General features: G+C 37.7%; 1 protein-coding gene across 1 annotated transcript in view; it reads left to right on the top strand.

Annotated features, from left to right (window-relative positions):
- The window catches only part of FRMPD4 (FERM and PDZ domain containing 4), a 269,256-nt gene that overhangs the window by 199,567 nt on the left and 47,749 nt on the right, over positions 1–21,940 (top strand). Inside the window, exon 5 of the mRNA XM_044666971.1 lies at positions 16,388–16,492. Coding sequence (XP_044522906.1) covers positions 16,388–16,492 — 105 coding nt within the window. The remainder of the gene's footprint in view (positions 1–16,387; positions 16,493–21,940) is intronic.

Below are 21,940 nucleotides of genomic sequence, written 5' to 3'. Positions count from 1 at the left end.
CATCATCCTCTTTGACTTATATTAGATGCTGTCTATTACAAATTCCTTCTTGATATCCTCTCTTCCCTTTATGTTGTGTGGACAACTCTGTTCCCAGATTCTTGGAAACTACACGGGGGAAAAAAAGCATTAGGCACATTACTCCTCCTCTTGCAAATCAATATCGCCCATTCTGGATTTTCCCTTCTTATCTGCCTTACTTTAACATGTCAATATCATTCTTGTGATGTCTGCCAATGATAACTTTCAAAGAATGAAATGGGCTGATTCACAGGAGATTGTTAAGCAAAGGCTGGATAATGACCACATGTAACACATATTATAGGGAGATTCTTGTAAATAATATAAATAAATATAAATAAATAAATAAATCATATTAGCTGGTGGTTTTATAGTGACTTATGGCTTACAAAACATCTTACAAACATTAGTTCATTGGATCCTTACAACAGCCCTGGGTGGGGAGGGTAAATGCTATTATTGCCCCCATTTTACAAACAAGGAAACTGAGGCTGAGAACAATTAAGTGTAAGCCAGGGTTACACAGCCAAAAATTATCATAAGCTGAATCTGAACTCAGATCTAGTTCCAGAGCTCTGGCTATTATGATACCTACAGGTAGAGATAAGAACCAGCCTAGACACAATGTGAGATCCCTTCTGATTCTGAGAATCTTCAATTCTGTGTCTTACTACCATATCATGTTTTCTATTATTATTACCTACACCGTACAGAGTTTCTATAATTGAAACATTTTTTTTCAAAGTTTGAGAGAGATATATATATATAATTGAATATGTTCACTTTATGCACAAATAAAGCAATTTACTGTTAAACTCATTGAATTATTTCTGTTCCTGATGCTGGGTTACATTTGTTTAATAAACATAGTTCAGATTCCAGGTTTCATGGACAGAAACAGATGATCCAGCAGACTAAAAGTCAATAAATTCCACTTTTATTACTGACAATGAAAATTAGCATTTTAATTACTTTTACAACTTGCTGCCCAGCATTTTTTATGTTTGATTTCCTCTGCATAATATGGCCAAATAAAGAGATGGACTCATGTTTGAAACTCTTTTGCCAAATTCAATATGTAGGTCCGTGCCCATACTGCCTTGGCATGGAAGGTACAGTGTAGGTAGAGAATGGGTCCGCAAATAGCAGATAGAATCACAGAGGGGGTCACACAATGGCAGGTGAAGTTACTTAAATGTGGTAGTTCCCATATATCTGCTGCCTTTTTTTGTAGATAATACCATATGTTTGATTTTTACTTTTCTCCTGAAATTCCATCTTTGCCCTTTATATTTTTCCCTTTCAAATTATAAACATTCCATTCATTCAATGAATAGAAATGACATGCCATGAGAGATAGCAGATACACAGTATCTGGCACATAGTAGGCATTTTTTTAATCCTTACCTTCTGTCCTGGAATCAGGACAGAAGAGCGATAAAGGCTAGGCAAATGTAGTCAAATGTGATTTACCCAGGGTCACATAGCTAAGAAGTATCTGAGGCTGAACCCAGGACCTTCTGTCTCCAATCATAGTAGGCATTCAATAAATGTTGATTGACTGACTGGTCCCAGAAATCAAGGAACTTAGAGTCAAAATAGGAAACTTGCTCCTTTTGGGGATGAAATTTTGTATTTTATCTCTGAAGTGTTTTTTTTTTCTCAAACTATTTTATTATTTATTCCTTTAGCAGTTTCACTAATTTTATAAGCATTTATTAAGTACCTAATGTGTCCCAGGCACTGAAGATACAAAGAGAAAAATAAAAGTCCTTATTCTCAAAAAACTTACATTTTTGTAAACAGATGATACAGGTAGTCAGGAAGATCTGATTTCAAATGTAATCTTTAGTTATTTACTAACTGTTTGGCCCTGGACGAGTCACTTAAACCCTTTTTTTGCCTCAGTTTTCTCAATTATAAGATGGGAATGATAACAATAAGAATAATAATACTCACCTCCCAGGATTTTCTTGTGGATCAAATGAAACAAAGTATATACCATGCATGGTTAACATTGCACCTGGTATATTATAGGCATTTAATAAATGTTTGTTTCTTTCCTTTTATTGGTCAGAGAGATTAGTATCAGTTTGGAGAGTGCTAATTTCTTCTGACCTCACTATTTTAAAGACATTGGCAGAGACAGCTAGAAGGTTCAGTGGATTGAGAGCCAGATCTGGACACAGATCCTTTATTCAAATCTGGCCTCAGACATATTTTAGCTGTGTGACCCTGGGCAAGTCACTTAACCCCCATTGTCTAGCCCTTACCATTGTTCTGCCTTAGAACCAATACATAGTATTGATTCTAAGATGGAAGGTAAGGGGTTAAAAAACAAAATAAAATAAAGACATTGGGTATGGAGATTCATATTATGGATTTCTCAGACCCTTTGTGTTAAGAAAATGTAATGGTGGGGGCAGCTGGGTAGCTCAGTGGATTGAGAGTCAGGCCTAGAGACGGGAGGTCCTAGGTTCAAATCTGGCCTCAGACACTTCCCAGCTGTGTGACCCTGGGCAAGTCACTTAACCCCCATTGCCTACCCTCACCACTCTTCTGCCTTGGAGCCAATATACAGTATTGACTCCAAGACGGAAGGTAAGGGTTTTAAAAAGAGAAATGAAAATAAAATGTAATGGTAAGAGATTTTTAACTCCTGAAAATAATAATGGGTTTCCATATATATCCTTGGATAAAGTAGCATGCAGGTTACTAGCACCTACAGCTTTCTGCTTTGATAGTCGCTAATTTGGCACTGAGAACATACAAAGACTCTGGAAATGGAAATCCTGGAGAAGACATAAACTTTAAGTAAGATACCATCTCTCTCCCTCATGGAACCTGCCACTTAGGAGGGATGAGCAAATACATATACATAAGCAAATAAATCTAAAATGATACATCATATGTCTATAAAAGAAGTAGAGGTTAAAGAGGGGCAGGGATGAGGAAATCATTGTTGGCTAAGGAGATTGGGAAACCTTCATGGGGCAGATGATTTAAAGGTTGTAGAGGACATGGGGATGGAGGCAGCTAGGTAGTTGAGTCGATGGAGAGCCAGGCCTGGAGGGAAGGTGCAGTGTTCAAATCTGTCCTCAGAAACTTCCTAGCTGTGTGACCCTGAGTAAGTCACTTAACCTCCATTGCCTAGCCCTTGTTGCCTTCTGCCTAAATAGTATTGATTCTAAGTTGGAAGGTAAGGGTTAAAAAAAGAGATAAGGGATAAGGTAATCCAAGCATATGAATATTGTGGACAGCAGCATAAAGGAAAGAGCTTGGACATCTGCAAAGAATACATTCATCCCCCATGCTGCAAGATGAGCATTATATTTTTGTCCAACAGGAATGCAAATAGGAGATAAAAACAGAGAATATAGAGCCACTATTAGTATACTCCACCACATGTACCACCCCTACTTCTGAGATAAGCCAACTTTCACCTCTATTTGCAGAGAAGGAAACAGATGCAATGAGACTGGGCCAACCATACCCACACCAAAATAAACAGTCTTTCAAATCTTTTCCATTCATTCCTCTATTCAAGAAGCATGTATTGAACTCATCAAATCCATGGCACTAGGCTAGAGACTTTAGAGAATACTAAGAAAATAAGGGAAACAGTCCCTTCCTCCAGATTATCAGGTTGGAGAGAGAAAACATACAACCACATAACTTATATGAAACGAATTCTTATACTTTTTTTAAACCCTTACCTTCTGTCTTAGAATCAATACTGTGTATTAGTTCCAAGGCAGAAAACTGGTAAAGGCTAGGCAATTGGGGTTAAGTGACTTGCCCAGAGCTACACAGCTAGGAAGTGTCTGAAGTCACATTTGAACCCAGGACTTCCATCTCTAGGCCTGGCTTTCAGTCCACTGAGCCACCTTGCTGTCCCCTTACTCTTTCTTTTCTTTAAATTTAAAAAAAAAAACCTTTCCTTCTATCTTAGAATAAATAAGAAGTATTGGTTCCAAAGCAGAAGAGCAATAAGGGCTAAGCAGTTATGGTTAAGTGACTTATCCAAGGTCACATAGCTAGGAACTACCTGAGATCAGATTTGAACCCACAACCTCTCATCTCTGGGCTTGGCTCGCAGTCCACTAAGCCACCTAGCTGCCCTGCCTCCTTATACTACTTAACCCACATCTCTTTTTTCCTTTTTTGCATTTAGCACACTTGAAATGTTTTCTTTTCTCTAGATAATACATCCTGATAGATGCTTGAAATTATTATCACTGTCAAATATTTATTGAGGGTGCATGACACTGTAGCAGGCACTGTTTTGAATAGATATCAATGAATAGTGATTCCAGGGATTCGTTAATACTGTTTTCTAAGACAATAGCATTTCTTTTTTTTCTTTTTCTTTTTTTTAATCTTCTTCCTTGTTCTGCCCTTTAATAATATTAGAGGCTGAGACATTAAGTGACTTGCCAAAAGTCAAACAGCTAGTGTCTTAGGCCATATTTGAACTCAGGTCTTCCTGATTCCAGGCACAGTTTGCTATTCACTACACCACCTAGAAAATTTTGCTATGTCGAGTATGTTTTTGCTAAAGCAAGGAAATGCATAATATGTTTTAGGACAATTTCCTTTTTTAAGAGGTTAAAACTATTTTAAGGTTAAAGGAATAAACTTCAGTATCTGGAAAACTCAGCTATGTGCTCATTCCCTAAAGTCGATGGATAAGGGAGATGTTCTGTCTTAAAATGACTCATCTAATATCGTTTGATGCAGTTTTTACACTGACACAAATGTTTCCATTTTGAAAAATCCATTGTGGTAATGTAAATACCACCTGCTTCATTTCATTAAGGGAGAATAATATTTTCCCTTCAGCTTAAAGATGGAATATCAAAAGCAAATGAGACCATCCCTATATTATTTCATTGTTAATCATTACTTATAATGGGCCATAAATAAGAAGATAGATGAGGAGACCGCCACATGTGGATTTTTTTTTTCTTTTGCAACAGAATTTTCTTAGTCATTAAGAAACTTGTCAAGGGAAATAGTTTTGTTTGTTTCTGAAGAACAACCCTTCAGAATATAGTTTCTGTCTTCGTACTTTAGACAGAGAGCTCAAGCCTTTGAGAATTAACATTCTGTACATTTCTCTAAGTGTTTAGTTCACCACAAAAAGGAAGAGAAACTAATTACAGGACTATAATGGTGTTTAAGCCAAAGACTCCAAACAGAACCCCTAAAAATGAACTCTGGGGGAATATGAATAATTATAGTTTAATTAGTCTACCTATACTGAATTGAGGTGGAAAGAGTTGATTTTGCTGCTTACTCTCGTATATGGGAAGAGTATAATAAACTGGAGAGGTATAATTTAGTGACCATTATCATATAAATCACTAGGTTTTATATTCTATTGTCCCAACCTATGAAATTACTATAGACATAGATTTCTATACTTTGCAATTATATCCTTTTAAAAACATATTGGGAGTTGTGTGACCCTGGGCAAGTCATTTAACCCCAAATGCCTAGCCCTTACCACTCTTCTGCCTTGGAACCAATGCAGAGTATTAATTCTAAGATAGAAAATATAATGATTTTATGTACACATATGTGTGTGCATATATATATATACATATGTATACACATATATACATACATAGAAGGTTTATTATGATAACTATATTGATCGTCAGTGTTTTACCTGTGCTATGGAATCACAGGATCTTTTTTTTTTAAACCCTTGTACTTCGGTGTATTGTCTCATAGGTGGAAGATTGGTAAGGGTGGGCAATGGGGGTCAAGTGACTTGCCCAGGGTCACACAGCTGGAAGTGGCTGAGGCCGGGTTTGAACCTAGGACCTCCTGTCTCTAGGCCTGACTCTCACTCCACTGAGCTACCCAGCTGCCCCCTGGAATCACAGGATCTTAAAGTGGGAGGAGACCTGCTAGATTGTGTAGTTCAGTGATTCCCAAAGTGGGCGCTACTGCCCCCTGGTGTGTGCTGCAGTGATCCAGGTGAGGCGGTGATGGCCGCAGGTGCATTTATCTTTCCTATTAATTGCTATTAAAATTTTAAAAAAATTAATTTCCAGGGGGCTAAGTAATATTTTTTCTGGAAAGGGGGCGGTAGGCCAAAAAAGTTTGGGAACCACTGGTGTAGTTTAACCTCCTAATCTCATTTTTATCAAGTTTGGGCTCTACTAAGCCAAAATTGGTTTACCTACAACTATTGACTTTTGGATCTTTCTCTGCCTAGATTTTCTGAATTCTAAGACCCCTTCACTATGATACTCCTTCACAATTTTGAAAACAATGTGCATGCCTATTGGTTAAATTTTTCTTCTGCAAGTTTAAAGTGTTTTCGTCAACCATTTTTATATGATATCATTTCTAGACCCTTTACCAATTCTGATTATGCTTCTTAAAGTAATACACAGCCTAATCTGTTGATGTACCTCTTAAAAATGTAACACACTGGGGTGGGGGGACAGCTAGGTGATTCAATGGATTGAGAGCCAGACCTAAAGATGGAAGATCCTGGGTTCAAATCCGACCCCAGACACTTCCTAGATGTGTGACCCTGGGCAAGTCACTTAATCGTCATTGCCTAGCCCTTACCACTCTTTTCCCTTAGAACTAATCCATAGTATTGATTTTAAGATGGAAGGTAACGGTGTTTTTAAAATGTAATACATCAGGGGGCAGCTGGGTAGCTCAGTGGATTGAGAGCCAGGCCTAGAGGTGGGAGGTCCTAGGTTCAAATACGGCCTCAGACACTTCCCAGCTATGTGACCCTGGGCAAGTCACTTGACCCCCATTGCCTTACCACTCTTCTGCCTTGGAGCCAATACTCTGTATTGACTCCAAGACGGAAGGTAAGGGTTTTAATTTTTAAAAAATGTAATACATCAAATTAAGATCCATATACCATTATTAACATTCATCCTCAGACTCAGGTCCATTGATTTTTCCCTACACACTCTTTTTTCTCATGCAGAGACTCAGATTCATGTCAGCCAGATGTTTTTATCTGTCAGAGTTTACTTATTATGGTTCTAAAAATGTTCCAGAGAGATTAGCTCAGAATCTAAAACCTACAAGGAAGGCTAATCAGCTACATAGCTAAGGGTCCTATGCTTCTGCCTAACACCCAACATAAAACTGACTCAAAACATGCTTCTTGGATGACGCTCCTCTCACTCCCTCTAAGTGAGGAAATAATCTATGAAAATCATTATTTGGATTCTCTCTCACCCTCTCTGTACGTACATTCATCTCCAAAGATGTGCATTCTTATACCTTTCCTTCCTCATACTAGTTCACCAATATGTAGTAATGATGATGATGATGATGATGATGATGATGACGATGATGATGATGATGCCTATCATTTATATAGAACTTAAAGATTTGCAAAGCACTTTACATAGATTATTTCATTTGATCTTCACAACAACCCTGAATTGTCATTCAGTTGTTTTCAGTTGTGTCTAACTCTTTTTATGAAACCCTTACCTTTCATCATAGAATCAATACTGTGTATTGGTTCTAAGGCAGAAGAAGAGCAGTAAGGGCTAGGCAATGGGGGTTAAGTGACTTGCCCAGGGTTACATAGTTGGGAAGTGTTTGAGGCCAGATTTGAACCTAGGACTCCCATCTCTAGGCCTGGCTCTCAATCCACTGATTTACCCAGCTGCCCCAAGTTGTGTCCAACTCATGACCCCATTTGGGGTTTTCTTGGCAGAGATACTATAGTAGTTTACCATTTCCTTCTCCAGCTCATTTTACAAATTAAGGAAACTGGGGACAGCTAGGTGACTCAGTGGATTGAGAGCCAGGCTTAGAGATGGGAGATCCTGGATTCAAATCTGGTCTCAGACATTTCCTAACTGTGTGATCCTGGGCAAGTCATTTAACTCCAATTGCCTTGCCTTAACTCTCTTATCTCTCTTTTGCCTTGAAATCAGTTCTTAGTATTAATTCCAAGGCAGAGAGTAAGGGTTTAAAAATAAATAAATAAGGAAAGTGAGGCAAGTTAAGTGACTTGCCCAGAGGTACACAACCAGTAAGTATCTGAGGCCATATTTGAACCTAGAAAGATTAGTCTCCAGACATAGCCCTCTATCTACTATGCCACATTGCTGCCCACTCTGGGAAGTAAGTACTGTCCTGTTATTATCCCCACTTTATAGATGAGAAAACAAAGGTTGAGTGACTTACCCCAGTTGACACAACAAATATGTGAGGTAGGAATTGAACTTGGGTTTTCTTGGCTCCAAGCCCAGCACTCCAACCAGTGGGCATCCTAGCTGCATCACCTATTCACACACATTAGCTCCAATCTCTTTCACATGAGTGCTTTGTTCTAATTTACTTCTTCAGTATCCACTCCACTCTGTCACAAACACACCAAGACTTTGCTTCATTGATTTAGTAATGGCACCAATCTCCATAACAAGCACACACAGGGACCAAATCTCACTATGATAATCACCCCCACTGGGACAATATTGTGTCTTATACCCCAGAGATTGTTCATGATTGTAAACAGCTGTACAAATTCTATATCTTTCCCACTTGGCTGTCTGCCTTCCCCAAGGATTCTCTAACTTAATAATATGGTCCCCAGAATGATACTTCAATTCAGATCTCTTCAGCACAGAGTACAGTGGAACTATCACAGTGTCATACAGTGCTAAAGAGAACTGGGTCCAAATTCAGAAGAACTGGGTCCAAAGTCAGAGTCTGCCAACCAGTGTGACCTCTGAAACTCTCTGGACCTTCCTTTGTGTCTAAAAAATGAAGATACTAAATTTATGAAGCTATAAAAAATAAACTACAGCATTCTGGGAATCATATTTTTATTAACTCAACCTAAGTTTGCATAATTAGCCTTTTGAATAGCCATATCACACTATAAATTTGTATTGCACTTGCTGCATAGAGTGCTGGGCCTGGAATCAAGAACATTCATCTACCTGAGTTCAAATCTGGCCTCAGAAACTAACTAAGCTGTGTGACCCTGGGCAAGTTATTCAACCCTGTTTGCCTCAGTTCCTCATCTGTAAAATGAGCTGGAGAAAGAAATGGCAAACCACACTAGTGTCTCTGCCAAGAAAACCCCAAATGGGGTCACAAACAATCGTATACAAATGTCACTAACTAAAGAACAAATAAAATCTCTTAAACTTCTTTCTCCATGAACTATAATAGTAACTGACACTGACTTTAACGCTCTTTTGGAATATTAATTGATAGCTTTTGTTTTTACGTCATCTTTATTTGCCCCACCCCAGAGCCATCCATCCCTTATCACAAAGAAGAAAAAATAAAAATTTGGTAAAACTAACCAGGACATTCATCAAATCTAATATTTTGTGCTATCCACCTTTAAAATCTCTCCACGTCTTCAAAGAAGAGAGAGATAGATGCACATTATCAAATGTCTTCTATGACCAGCCTGGTCATCCTAATTACGAAGTGTCACAGTTCAATTGTTACTGTTGTACTTTAAATTTCTTTTGTTGTTTTAGTTATGAATGTTATTTTCCTTTATCTACTTATTTCCCTCTGTATCAGTTCATATAAATCTTCCCATTATTCCCTCTATTCTTGATACTGATAATTTCGTATGATTCGTTTATATTACATTGTAACTATGAACTATAACCTATTTAGCCATTCTCCAAAAAATGGATATCTACTTTGTTTCTGGTTCTTTATTTCTTCAAAAAGCACTATATAAATATTTAATATCTTTATTTTCATTGTGTCTTTACCTCTTTGTCATATAAGCCTGCCAGTGGGATATCTGAGTATGGACATTTCAGTCCCTTTCTCAGCATACTTGCAAATGGCTTTTATACAACTTTCATAAGGTTTGCAAAGCACTTTTTACACATTATGACAGTAGGCACTGTCAACATTATTATTTCTAATTTATATAAGAAGAAATTGATAAAGTAACTTGCCCATCATCTAAAAGACAGCAAATGTTAGCGGTAGAATATCAACCAAGTTCTTCCTGGCTCTAAGCCCTACACTCTTCCACCACATCATATTACCTCATATTGAAAAACTACCCTTTCTAAGAATTGATTGTTTGAACCTAAGTGCAGGATTTCATCCTTGTATCTATTAAATTTCAGCATGTTAAAGTGTGTCCATCATGTTTTTATCTCCTGACTTTGTCATACTATGTATTAACTGTCTCCTAACTTCTTTAAATCTTCAAATTTTGGTAGCTAGTCATCAATGTCATCAATATAAATCATAAATGAAGCATCTGAATAGACTTTCCTCCAAATCGACATCTATTAAACAAGGGTTGCACTTTATGTACAGTCATTCTACCAGGAATGTCTACCTAACCAGATTATCATCTAGCCTATATTTTTTTTAAAGTTACCATGAAATAGCCTGTCAAATACTGTGAAACTTATAGCATTTTCTTAATCTACCAATCTAGCAACCCTGTACAGAGGTACCATGAACCTGAGGTCCCATTAATTTATTGTAGTGGTGGTGGTTTCTTTTTTATTATTTTTCATGTTATAACTATATTTCAATATGGTATGCTTTCCTTTGTAATGCAAATCTGTAGACTTCATCACCTTGCCATTACCTAAAATAATTAAGGACCTTTACTGTAAAGAAAAGGAAATAGATTAGTTTGACATGACTTGTTTTTTTAATGAATATTTTAAACAGTTAATTTTCTGTCTTAGAAACAATAACTAAATATTAGTGCCAAAGCAGAAAAATGATAAGGGCTAGGCAAATGGGATCAAGTGACTTACCAGAGGAAGTGTCTGAGGTCACATTTGAACCCAGGACCACCTGTCTCCAGGCTTGACTCTTTTATCTACTGAGCCACCTTGTTGCCCCAGTGACTTGTTCTTAATTAACATATTCTGGTTTCCTTTTCACATGCTCACAAACCATCCATATCAAAATCCATCCTAGAATTTGCCAGGAACTAGCATTAAATGCACTTGTTACAGTTTTTGGAGCCCATATTTATCTCTTTTTTGAAAATGAGAGCTTTAGTCTATTCCTCACCCTCTGACATCTCCAGATTTCTCCACAATTACTCAAAGATTACCAATAACATTAGTTCAGCAATCATATTTGCAGGTTCCTTCCATACCTTTGTATGTCATTCATTTGAGTCAGTTTAATTTAGGATCATAGGCTCATAGGATTGCCTCTGATCCTAAATCAAACTCCTGTGTTCTTATTGAATTAATTTCATTATAAATCTTGGTCTTTTAGTCCTTCCTCACTTAATATTTATTCTAGTCTTTTCAGGATGAAGGATCTTCTTTTCATACAGAAGATAGAAACAAAATAGAAATGGAATATTTCTACTGTTTTCTTGTTACCCTTTGGCATGACACCCTTCACTTTGTTGCCAAGGGTACAAGGGGACCCTTAAACCTCATCCCATCATTTTGCTATTTTTCTACCAAGCTTCCTGAGCCCTCTTCAGGGCTGCTCATTTACCTTTGGTGTCTGCCTTTCATCTAGCTCTTACCTGTGACTCTACACCAGGGGTTGGCAAACTTTTTGGCTGTGAGAGCCATAAACGTCGCATTTTTTAAAATGTAATTTCGTGAGAGCCGTACAGTGCTCAGAGTGCGTGCTCCTGTAACAGTGCACACTCCTGTAACAGCACCTGAAAAAAAAAATTGACTTTATGGCTCCTGCAGAAAGAGCCATATCTGGCCCTCAAAAGAGCCAGATATGGCTCGAGAGCCATACATTGCCGACCCCTGCTCTACGCCCTGTTAAAACCATCTCAGCAAACAAGCTAAACCAGGTTGAAGGTAACCAACAATCCAAAATCCCAAGAGTGACTTAGAGAATAGATTTGCCTCTAGTATGTGAAGACTTGCAGAATAGGCAGATTAGAACAATTTGTTCCAGTGGCCACAAAGGCAACTGAAGTAGGCTTTATAGAATACCTAGAGTTTGGTCAGACATCAGAGTCACTAGGGTCATCCACTGCATCTGAGAGCCATTGCCAGTCATCCTGACTTTTGTCTCACCACTGGACTTCAACAACTCTGGGAGAGAGAGTGGGCTAATGACTTTGTGCAACTCTGCCTCACTGAACCCCAATCCATGCACAAGACAAAACACTTTCCTGAGATGTCACTGTTCCTCTTCAAAAACAAAGGACAAACAACAACGACCACAATTGGCAAGCCCAAACCTTTAGTTTGCTGATACAACCCTTCAAGTTGGATCATTACCTTGATTTTCAGGATTCTTTATTCTCACATGGGCAAGAGAAAGGACAAATATTCTTCCTTTAACTGTGGGATTATACTATATAATCCAGTACTATATGCAACAATACTGAGAATTAGATTTTTTTTCTATATTCTGTTCATGTCTGACTTGTCCTTCAGATCTTCACTCAGCCCTGCCCCAAAGCTTCTAAACCACTTTCTCAGTCTTCCAGCAGGATCTTCAGAGTTTTCTCTCCTTTCCCTTTCAGTGACATCAAAAAAATTCCCTATTTGTTCTCCTCTTTTGTTTCTTTCCTATCCCAATTCAACCCACATCCTAATTCCCATCTCAATCTTTTCAGAGGTATTTGAGACCTCAAGATTGGCCTAGGCTCTGTGTAGTGTCTAGAGCGTGGACTAGTAGGTTTAAATGGTTCACCTTAGTCCTTTTAGAATGATTTTGGTTCTCAAGGGCTTGATGTATTTAGGTGGCAAAATGAGTAGCTCAACCAAACCTAGCATCAACAAGACCTGAGTTCAAATCCAGCCTTAGATAATCACCTTGGGCAAGTCACTTGTTTGTTTCCTTTAGTTTCTTCATCAATAAAACTGGGATTATGAAATGTTTTAAAAAATTGGGATTATGATAGCACTTACCTCCCAGGAGTGCTATAAAAATAAAATGAGATAATCTATGAAATGTGCTTTATACATTTTAAAGAGCTATATGAGAGAAGAGTTAGGTGGCTCCATGAATTAAGAGCCAGGTCCAGAGGCAGAAGGTCCTGGATTCAAATCTGGCCTCATCCATTTCCTAGATGTGGAATCCTGGACTAGTCACTTACCCCCCATTGTCTAAACCTTACCACTCTTCTGTATAAAGATCAATATTCAGTACTGATTCTGAGATGAAGGGAGAATGTTTAAAAATGAGCTATGTCAATGCTAATTATTATTATTATTATTATTGATGAAGAAAAGGTTTATGAAGGTGCCTCTTTTTAAATGAGTCATGCTCAATGAGTGTTAGGGAGGATGGGCATCCTAAGTAAAGCTCTTCTGAGATTATTCCTACATTTAGAGACAGTGAGAGGACTGTTGGCCAAATAGGATGTCATTCTCTCAAATGAGGATGATAATAGTCTGTACCTCCTAGAATTATCATAAGGATCAAATTAGAAAAAGTTGATAAAATGCTTAGCCCTGTGCCTGGTACATAGTAAGAGCTATATTAATGCCAGCTATTATTATTGTCGTAGTTGTTATCATGACTATGATTTCAGATTGGCCAGCTGCCTAATAAACACTTCTTACCCTCATGGTAAAAGTTTCTTTTTCTACTTCTTATGCCAAATATACTTTTAAAAAATATTTTTATTATTTTTAGAATTTTTTCAGAATCTTTACTTAAATTATACTGAATTTTGTTGTAAGTTTTTGCCACTTCTTTTCCCCCCTCTCAATTCTCTTTTCTTTTTTTGTACATGTTCTTATAAAATATGGCCTCCTCAACAGTCCCCTTATGTGACCACCTTGGTCTCTTTTGATAGCTAATTTGGGGGGAGGGGTAATATAGCAATCTTCTGAACTCAACAATCCATCTCCTATCTATGCATGTTTGCTTATCATCCTCCACACTGTGAGATTGAAATGGCAGGCTCCCCTCCCCCTCCCGGCCGAAATCTGAGAGAGGGGGCAGTTAAAGGCAGTTGAGTCCTGGGTTTGAAGTAAGCAGGTGACTCTGTTTGCTGTGTCCCAGATCCTGGTTGCTTTTGAGAGGCTAGAGGCTTGAATCTGAACAAAGCCATTTTAGTTCCTAGGTGCCAACCTGCTTTACCTTGATTTGACCTTCAATCAACATCACAGTTTTTCTCTATTTAGTTATTTAGATAAAAGAGAAGATTATCTATAGGTTTAGAGAGCAAACTAGCAAATCAAGTTACCTTTCCCCTTTGGGGGGAGGTGCTGCTTGGACAAAACAGTTTACAGCTTCCCAGACCTTATCTATCCTTGTTAAATCTCCCTTCCTTCCCTTCCCCACATAACATTAAACCTTTCATAATTTGGGAGCAGTGTCTGGCTATATTTAGGGTAATACTCACAACTTCTCAAGCTGACTTCCTCCTGCCTTGTAGCCCAAAGTACCCTTCCTCCTTGTCTTAAAAGCTTCAAAGACATCAAGTTTCTCCTATTTTCTCCTATTCAATCCTGTGGGGAAATAGTTTAGAGAAAGTTATCATCTTTAGGAGTTCCATCTTACCTAGTTTCCTGCCTGAGCCCAGAAGATAACAGATCAACCTCTGTTTTGTAACTGATTTTCTAACTGCTTGGTGGGAGGGGGGAAGTAAAGGAGCACTCAGCAAGATCCTACCCCTCCCTGCTGACAAGCCAGCTTGAAAGCCTGTGTGTGTGTGTCTTCTCCATAAACCAAAAGATTAGCAAGACCTGATTACTCTACAGACCACTGGCATCATACAGCTTCCCAAATATCACAACACCTGTTGCACACTCTGCCCTCACCTCTACCTCTTAGAGTCCTAATCTTCCCTTCAGTATCAACTCAAGTGCCATATTTTCCATTAAAACTTCTCTGATTTATCATTAATATTTTCTTCCTCTTCATATTTCTTTGTATTTACCTATTTGTATATATACTGTATCCACTTCTCTCTTCCCTGACACCAATAGAATGTAAGTTCCTCTGAGGTAAAGATGAATGACTTGATTTTTGTCTTAATATGGACAAATTATGTCTTAATTAAGACATTAATGTGTCTTAATATTTTCAAAATGCTGCACATTTTTTTCTTAAAGAGAAACTGAAGAAAATGTTGATGGTATTTTAGTCTTTGAACCAAATTATTTTAAATGGACATATGCCAAACATTATTAAAATTAAAAAATATTATAAATAGATAAAAAATATACTTAAAATAGTAAAATGCAGAATTTATGACAACAAGTAAAGAAAGAACCAATTCCATTTGGGGTTTTCTTGGCAAAGAAAATGAAGTGATTTGCCATTTCCTTCTCTAGCTCATTTCACAATGAGGAATCTGAGGCAAAACAGGTGAGGTGACTTGCTCAGAGTCCACAGTTAGTAAGTGTCTGAGGCCAGATTTGAACCCAGGAAAATGAGCCTTCCCAATTTTTGGCCCAGCACTCTATCCATTATGCAAGCTAGCCATCCCTTAGAATTTCAGTTTACTCCTCTGTAATCCTAGAACTAAAATTGAACATTCTTCCATTCTACTACCCTGGACCACCCTCTCTTTCAAAGTAGATTAATCCACTTTGCTTTCAAACATCTGAGAAAGAAGAATTTTCTCTCTGTGTATTATCTGTTTCCCAATAAAAGAACAAGCATTTAAATGCAATGATACATGAAGTAAAAGGAAGCTATAAGATTAGATGATATCATCTAAATTCTAGAGAGTTGGGGGAAATGGAGAGGGAACAAAATATCCAGCCAGTTTTCAATTGGCTGTGATTTGGTTGATGGCTGTGAGCTAGGATTTACTCCCCACTGCTGTCCAAGCAGATCCTTGCCACCAACAATAGACTGAGCCAAAAGGGTAAAATACTGAGGAGTGAATACATAAATGTATCTGTATGTGCTTGTCCTACCCTATTCCCAAAGCAGATGTAAATGATAGCTGAATTATCCATTGTTTTTAATTATCTATGCCTCTTTCCCCTCTATTCGAACAACTTCTTCTCAGCTGGCTTTGAATAGGGATAGTATTAGACAATGCCATCATTTTCTCTTCACAGTTTGCCTGATAGGGCTATAATGAGAACAGGGCTTACGCATTCATGCAAACAGATACAGTTTAGAGCAGTCACTAAAAAAAATTCTGGGAAATATATTCAGTGAAATAGAACATACTTTCTGGTATTTTTTGGTCCACTGGTAAAATAAAACTTTAATAGTTTATGCACATGAGAATAGTATGTTTTTTAGTGATTTTTTTTTTGCCATTTTACAAAAATCCAGCCTCTGATTTAAATTTAGTTCTTTAAATGGACATGTGCCAAACCTGATATTTTTAAGTAAAATGCAAAATTGATGAGAACAAGTAGAGAACTATTACATCACTAGGAGGTACAGGTTCTGTTCCAAATTAATCTGATAAAAAATGTTCTTTCCCTTCCAGTCTCCCAAGTCAGCATTTATTAGTGCTGCAAAAAAGGCAAGGTTGAAGTCCAATCCTGTTAAAGTGCGTTTCTCAGAGGAGGTCATCATCAATGGCCAGGTTTCGGTGAGTTTAAAATTCTCTTCTTTGTGAGGCAGAGATTTGTTATAGTCATGTGTATTCACTCAAATTTAATCTTTATGACTAAAATAATCGATCACTCATGGTCACTTGGTGATTATACTCTGAGAGAGATCTTTTTTTCAATTTAAAGTGTTTGAGCTTTTTTTTATGACTCATACTAAATTGTAAACTCCTTGAGAGTTGGGGTTCATGTCTGCTTCCCCCAACACTGACAGAAAGCTTTATATATATGGTAGGTGTCCAAAAAGTATGGTAGCGGTAGTTACTAACTAGGCCAAATTTAATCAAAATGATTTGGAAATATTTTGTATCAATTCTCATAGTCTAAGTTGTCACAAATCACTACAAATCACTAAACCAGAAATAAAAGAGAATAGATAAATTCTTCATTTATGTTCTTGAATTTGTATCAAACATGCCAGTACTAGTTATGTACATTCATACATAGATGGACATCGTTCTTCATCCTTTTGACTATTGAATTTTATTCATTCTTTCAATCCCAGCTCACTGGCCACTTCCAACCCAATTCCCCAATTAGCAAGGACTTTCCCTGCTCTCACAACCCCTCACATTGACCTTTGTTTTATACATCCCTTAAGGTATTTACTATATGATATTTTGTATAAAGTTAAATCCATCTGTGTCCTATCTCTCTCTTAGATGGAAAGTACAAGAGGACAGAGAAGGTAACTTAGGAGGTGATGTTGTACAGAGTGTTAAATTACAGGGCAGGAAGATGCAGGTCCTTATGCTACCTGTCACTTATAGGTCCCATGACTATCAGCAAATCACTTTATCTCTTTGAATTTCCATTTGTTCAGTAGTTTTTCAGGCATGTCCAACTCTCGATGATCACTTTTGAGATTTTCTTGGCAGAATTCAAGAGTGGTCTGTGGGGCAGCTAAACGGCATAGTGAATAGAAAGCCAGGCTTGGCAATGGGAGGTCCTGGGTTCAAATTTGATCTCAGGCACTTCCTAGCTGTGTGACGCTGAGAAAGTCCCTGAACCTCAATTGCCTAACTCTTATGTTCTTCTGCCTTGGAAGCAATACATTGTATTGATTTAAAGACAGAAGATAATAGTTTTTTTTTTAAAAAAGAGTGATTTGTTATTTCCTTCTCCAACTTATTTTACAAGTGAGGAAAGTAAGGAAAACAGAGTAAAGTGATTTTCCCAGGGTCACACAGGTAAGAAATGTCTGAGGCATGATTTAAACTCAAGAAAATGAATCTTCCCAATTCTAGGCAGAGCACTCTATCCACTGTGCCACCTAGCTGCCACCACAGTTTCAATTTACTCACCTATAAAATGGGGTTAATAAGAGTAAGAACCTACCTCTTAGAGTTGTCGTGAGGCCTAACTATTAAGTGTGCAGACTTTAAATTACTACATGAATGTCACTTGAGTTATGTCTCCTCCAGCACCAAGCATAAGATTCTACTCATAGTCAATTATTATATTTTTGAAAGAATGAATTAGTGAGTAAATGTGCTGTTTCATTTAATTTCCTGCCAAAAAATAACACAGGCTATTTTGATTTTTTTTAAATACTAACCATATTCAAATTTTTGTCCTTTTAGAGTTAACTTTGCTTATAAAACCACACTAGATTGGTGATTATACATGCTACTTTTCCAAATTTGTCTCTTCTCTAACTTACTTTAAGGGTCAATGAGATCATTTGTATGGATAAGATTTCTATCATCCTACCATTGATCAAAACGCCTTCATTTATTAATAGATTTACTTTGGTCAGAAATCTTCAAAGGAGAATGGGGTTATTGATGTAAATCTGAAAGGAATCTTAGAGATCATCTATAATCTTGTATGAGCAGCTAGGTGATACAGTAGATAGAATGTTGGGCCTAAAGTTAAGAAGAACTCATCATCCTGAGTTCAAATCTGTCCTCAGACACACTAGCTGTGTTAACCCTTTTTTCCTCAGTTCCTCAACTGTAAAATGAACTAGAAATGGCAAATTCCCAGCAAAAGTTGGAAATGAGAAAGAAATGGCAAACCACTCTAGTATCTTGGCTAAATTTCAATTACTATTTATCTGAGGCAGTATTTGTACCTAGGTCATTTTGATTCTAATGCCCTAGGCACTCTGCCATACTGAAAAGTTGTGCCTTGGTCAACATCATAGCCATAGTAAGTGATAAAGTCAGGATTTTAACTTAGATCAGTTGATTCCAAGTATATCACCTGGTGGCCAACCTTTGGTGATGAACCTTTCTAAACTTGACTAAACTGCTCTTCAAATGCTGGGCTTGGTTTTGTGTTTTTTTGTTGTTTGTTTGTTTGTTTTTTCCCCTTGTCCAGACTGAAGTCAGTCCAATGTGGTAGGATCTTCCAGAAATTATGAGGAAGGCAAAGTCTTTGCTGCTTTAGGGCTACCCCTACCATACAGCCAAGCATCATGGGCATCTACTTTAGTGGAGAATTTGTTCCTTACCAGTTACAGAACACTCTTATATTTATCAGACCTCAAAGTAGACAAATTCTATCTTTGCTGTAGTCCCCTATACATCTACCTCAAGCTAGTCTCTTGCCCTTAACTTGTCTCCTCCCCTATCCTGCATCTAACTCCCAAAGTGCTCAGGGTATCATCTTATTTGCCAAATACCCTAAAACAATGAGTTTTAACCTTCTTGGTGTCATGAAAACCTCTTGGCAGCCTTCCTACTGGGCTTCATTCCTTCTAAAAAACAGCTTCTAAGAAGCAGATCTATTGCCTTTGCCCAAGATAGCATGGCCTGATGCTCAAAAGGCAAACATGGTGGTTACAGTTATCCACAATTACTGTGAAATGCCAAAAATCCATCATGGAGTCTCTTCTGCCTTCACTTTTGCTTTTTTCACTTTTACTTTTTCTTTAAGATTTGGGGGGGGGGGGGACATGCTGTGGAGCTCCAACCAGTGAAGCAGGAGCAGGGAGAGAGAGCAGATATATATGGGGTCAGTAAGTGTTTACTCTTATCTAGTTTCAGCTATCCTCAATAGGTCTTGGAGGGTATAGCCCATTGATTCAGAGGCCCTACTGTATCTTGCACATCTATACAGAAGAAATTATTCCAGAAACTCTTCTAACAGACAGTTTCAGACAGTTCTAGGAAATAACAAGGTTTACTGGAGATGGTTCTATCCCTGAGACCCAGAGACCCAGGGCCAGCTGCTGATTGCTTCCAGCAGTCCCAAGTAGTTTCCCTCTTAAAACTATAGAATTAATGTCATGGGAGGAAGGTGGATGGGTTCACCCATACCTACACCTTTGTCACCCCCTTACCATCTCTATGATCCAGCCTCTTTCTATTTTAATATAAGCTAGTTTGCCCAAATTCATTGGTACTTGGCTCCAAGCCCATAAAATCCAGTCAGCATTCAGTCCATCAGATTTGTAAGTGAAGAACACAGTTCAATATAGTGATTCACTGAGCTCTTTCAAGTGTAGCTTATTTATATTTTGTCCTTTTCTGCTCCTCTCAAATGTCAATATTTCCACTCAAAGAGAGAGAATTTAAAAGGGTAAATTTCTGTAGTTCACAACTTGGCATATATCATACCCGGGTGTCATTTTCTATGTTCTTTCTAAACATGAAATGTTGATTGGGGACTTCAGAGAATCCTAGACATAGATCTGGAAGGAACCTTTGAAATTACTTAGTCAAACTCCCTTATTTTACAGTCAAAGAAATTGAGATGTAGGAAGGTACAGCAACTTACACAGAGTCACAGATGGAAGAGCCAAGATTTGAAACTAGGTCCTTTGAATGCAAATCCATCACTCTTCACTGTACCATGTTGCCCATCAACATGTATTTAGTAGCTAGTCTGAACAGTAGATAGAATGTAGGACCCATAATCAGAATGATCTGAAGATTCAAATATTTTTAACTGTTCAGCCCTGGACAAAGTTTTAATTTCTGTCTGCCTGCTTCAGTTTCTCCATCAATAAAATGGGAATGTTTAGAGCATCTTCTTGACAAGGTGTTGGGAGGAGAAAATGGAATATTTATAAAATGCTTCATAAACCTGAAAGCTCTATATGAATGCTAGTTAATGTCATGATGTATTACTACGTAGAAACTGAACAAACCAGCCACTTTCCTATGCTTTTCATTCCTGTGGTGTGTTCAAAGAATATCCTATATTAGTATTTTTAAAGGCAGAAAATAATATTTTAATACTGCTGTTTAGAATAACTAAGATTGTAAAGATCAAACAGTGATATTTATTGGACTTCATTTTGTCAAAATTAGCTTCAATTGCTTTGCACTGTTAAACTAAATGTTGTTAGTGTTTGGCACTAAATATCCTCACTTAAAATCAAAGCAATTATATTTGTATAATCCAAATTTTATAATAATTCATTCAGACCTCAAAACAGGTGATGAATTTTGTCCTAGAATAAATTCCTTTGTTTCTAACAGACCAGTCATTTATGGCTTGAGACCTAGAATTTCTGCTAAAACTAAACCTTTTCTTTTGGCTATCTTGATGGGTTACAGGATCCTCAAACCTTTAATCTTAGTCATTCTGATAGGTCATAAAAACTCCAGTTCCCACTGTAAGCAAGCTTTTTTGGTCTAAGGAAAGAGAATTGTCTCAAAAGGTAGGCTAAGAAATATAGCATTCTCTGAGCCTGAGACAGGAAACCATCACAAATTGATAGCCTGATATTTGAGGTATACAGATTTCAAAATAATACCCAGGGGCAGCTAGGCAGCACAGTGGATAGAGCGCCAGGTCTGGAGTCAGGGGGACCATGTTCAAATCTGGCTTCAAACATTTCCTAGCTATGTCATTTAACCCTGACTGCCTGGCCCTTTCGTCTTAGAATTGATATTAAGACAGAAGTTAGGGGGCTTAAAAACAAGTTCAAAATAGTACCCAGACTTCAGCTACAGATATGCAAGATTCCCTGTGTAGAAAACTCTGTGTGACACCCCCTCTTAATACTCTCTCCACCTAGAATGGGAGATGTACCAGCCAAGCCCATTAATAGGAAACCCAGAGACTCCAGACCCCTGTAGTAGCACTTCTCTCTTACTATTCAGTTACTCCCTGCCCACAAAATTGTCAGAGTTGGTCTATGGAACACCTGTAATCATTTTATTGCTCTCCTCTACTTAAATATGTTGTATGTTGTTTAAATGTCAGCTGAGAGGTCTCTCAGTCACTCACAAGTGACATCTCCACAGCAAGCACAATCACAGGAAAACTACTCCAAGTTTAGATGGAAATGAGGTTCATGTTGATCAGTTATAATCCTAGCCTGGAAAGAATAATGGTGTCTTATCCTGTGATAGCATCTGTACCAGCTTACTTCCCACTCACTACAGCTCAGCTGCATTGCCTTCCCTGCTGAGCTAACAGCAGGGATGACCAGAATACAATAGTTTATAGTTTGGGCTTTGTCAAATGAC

This window comes from Gracilinanus agilis, chromosome 3 (genome assembly GCF_016433145.1).
Source record: "Gracilinanus agilis isolate LMUSP501 chromosome 3, AgileGrace, whole genome shotgun sequence".
Taxonomy (NCBI): domain Eukaryota; kingdom Metazoa; phylum Chordata; class Mammalia; order Didelphimorphia; family Didelphidae; genus Gracilinanus; species Gracilinanus agilis.
Note: the sequence above shows the minus strand (reverse complement) of the source record. Positions and strands in the feature narration are given on the sequence as shown.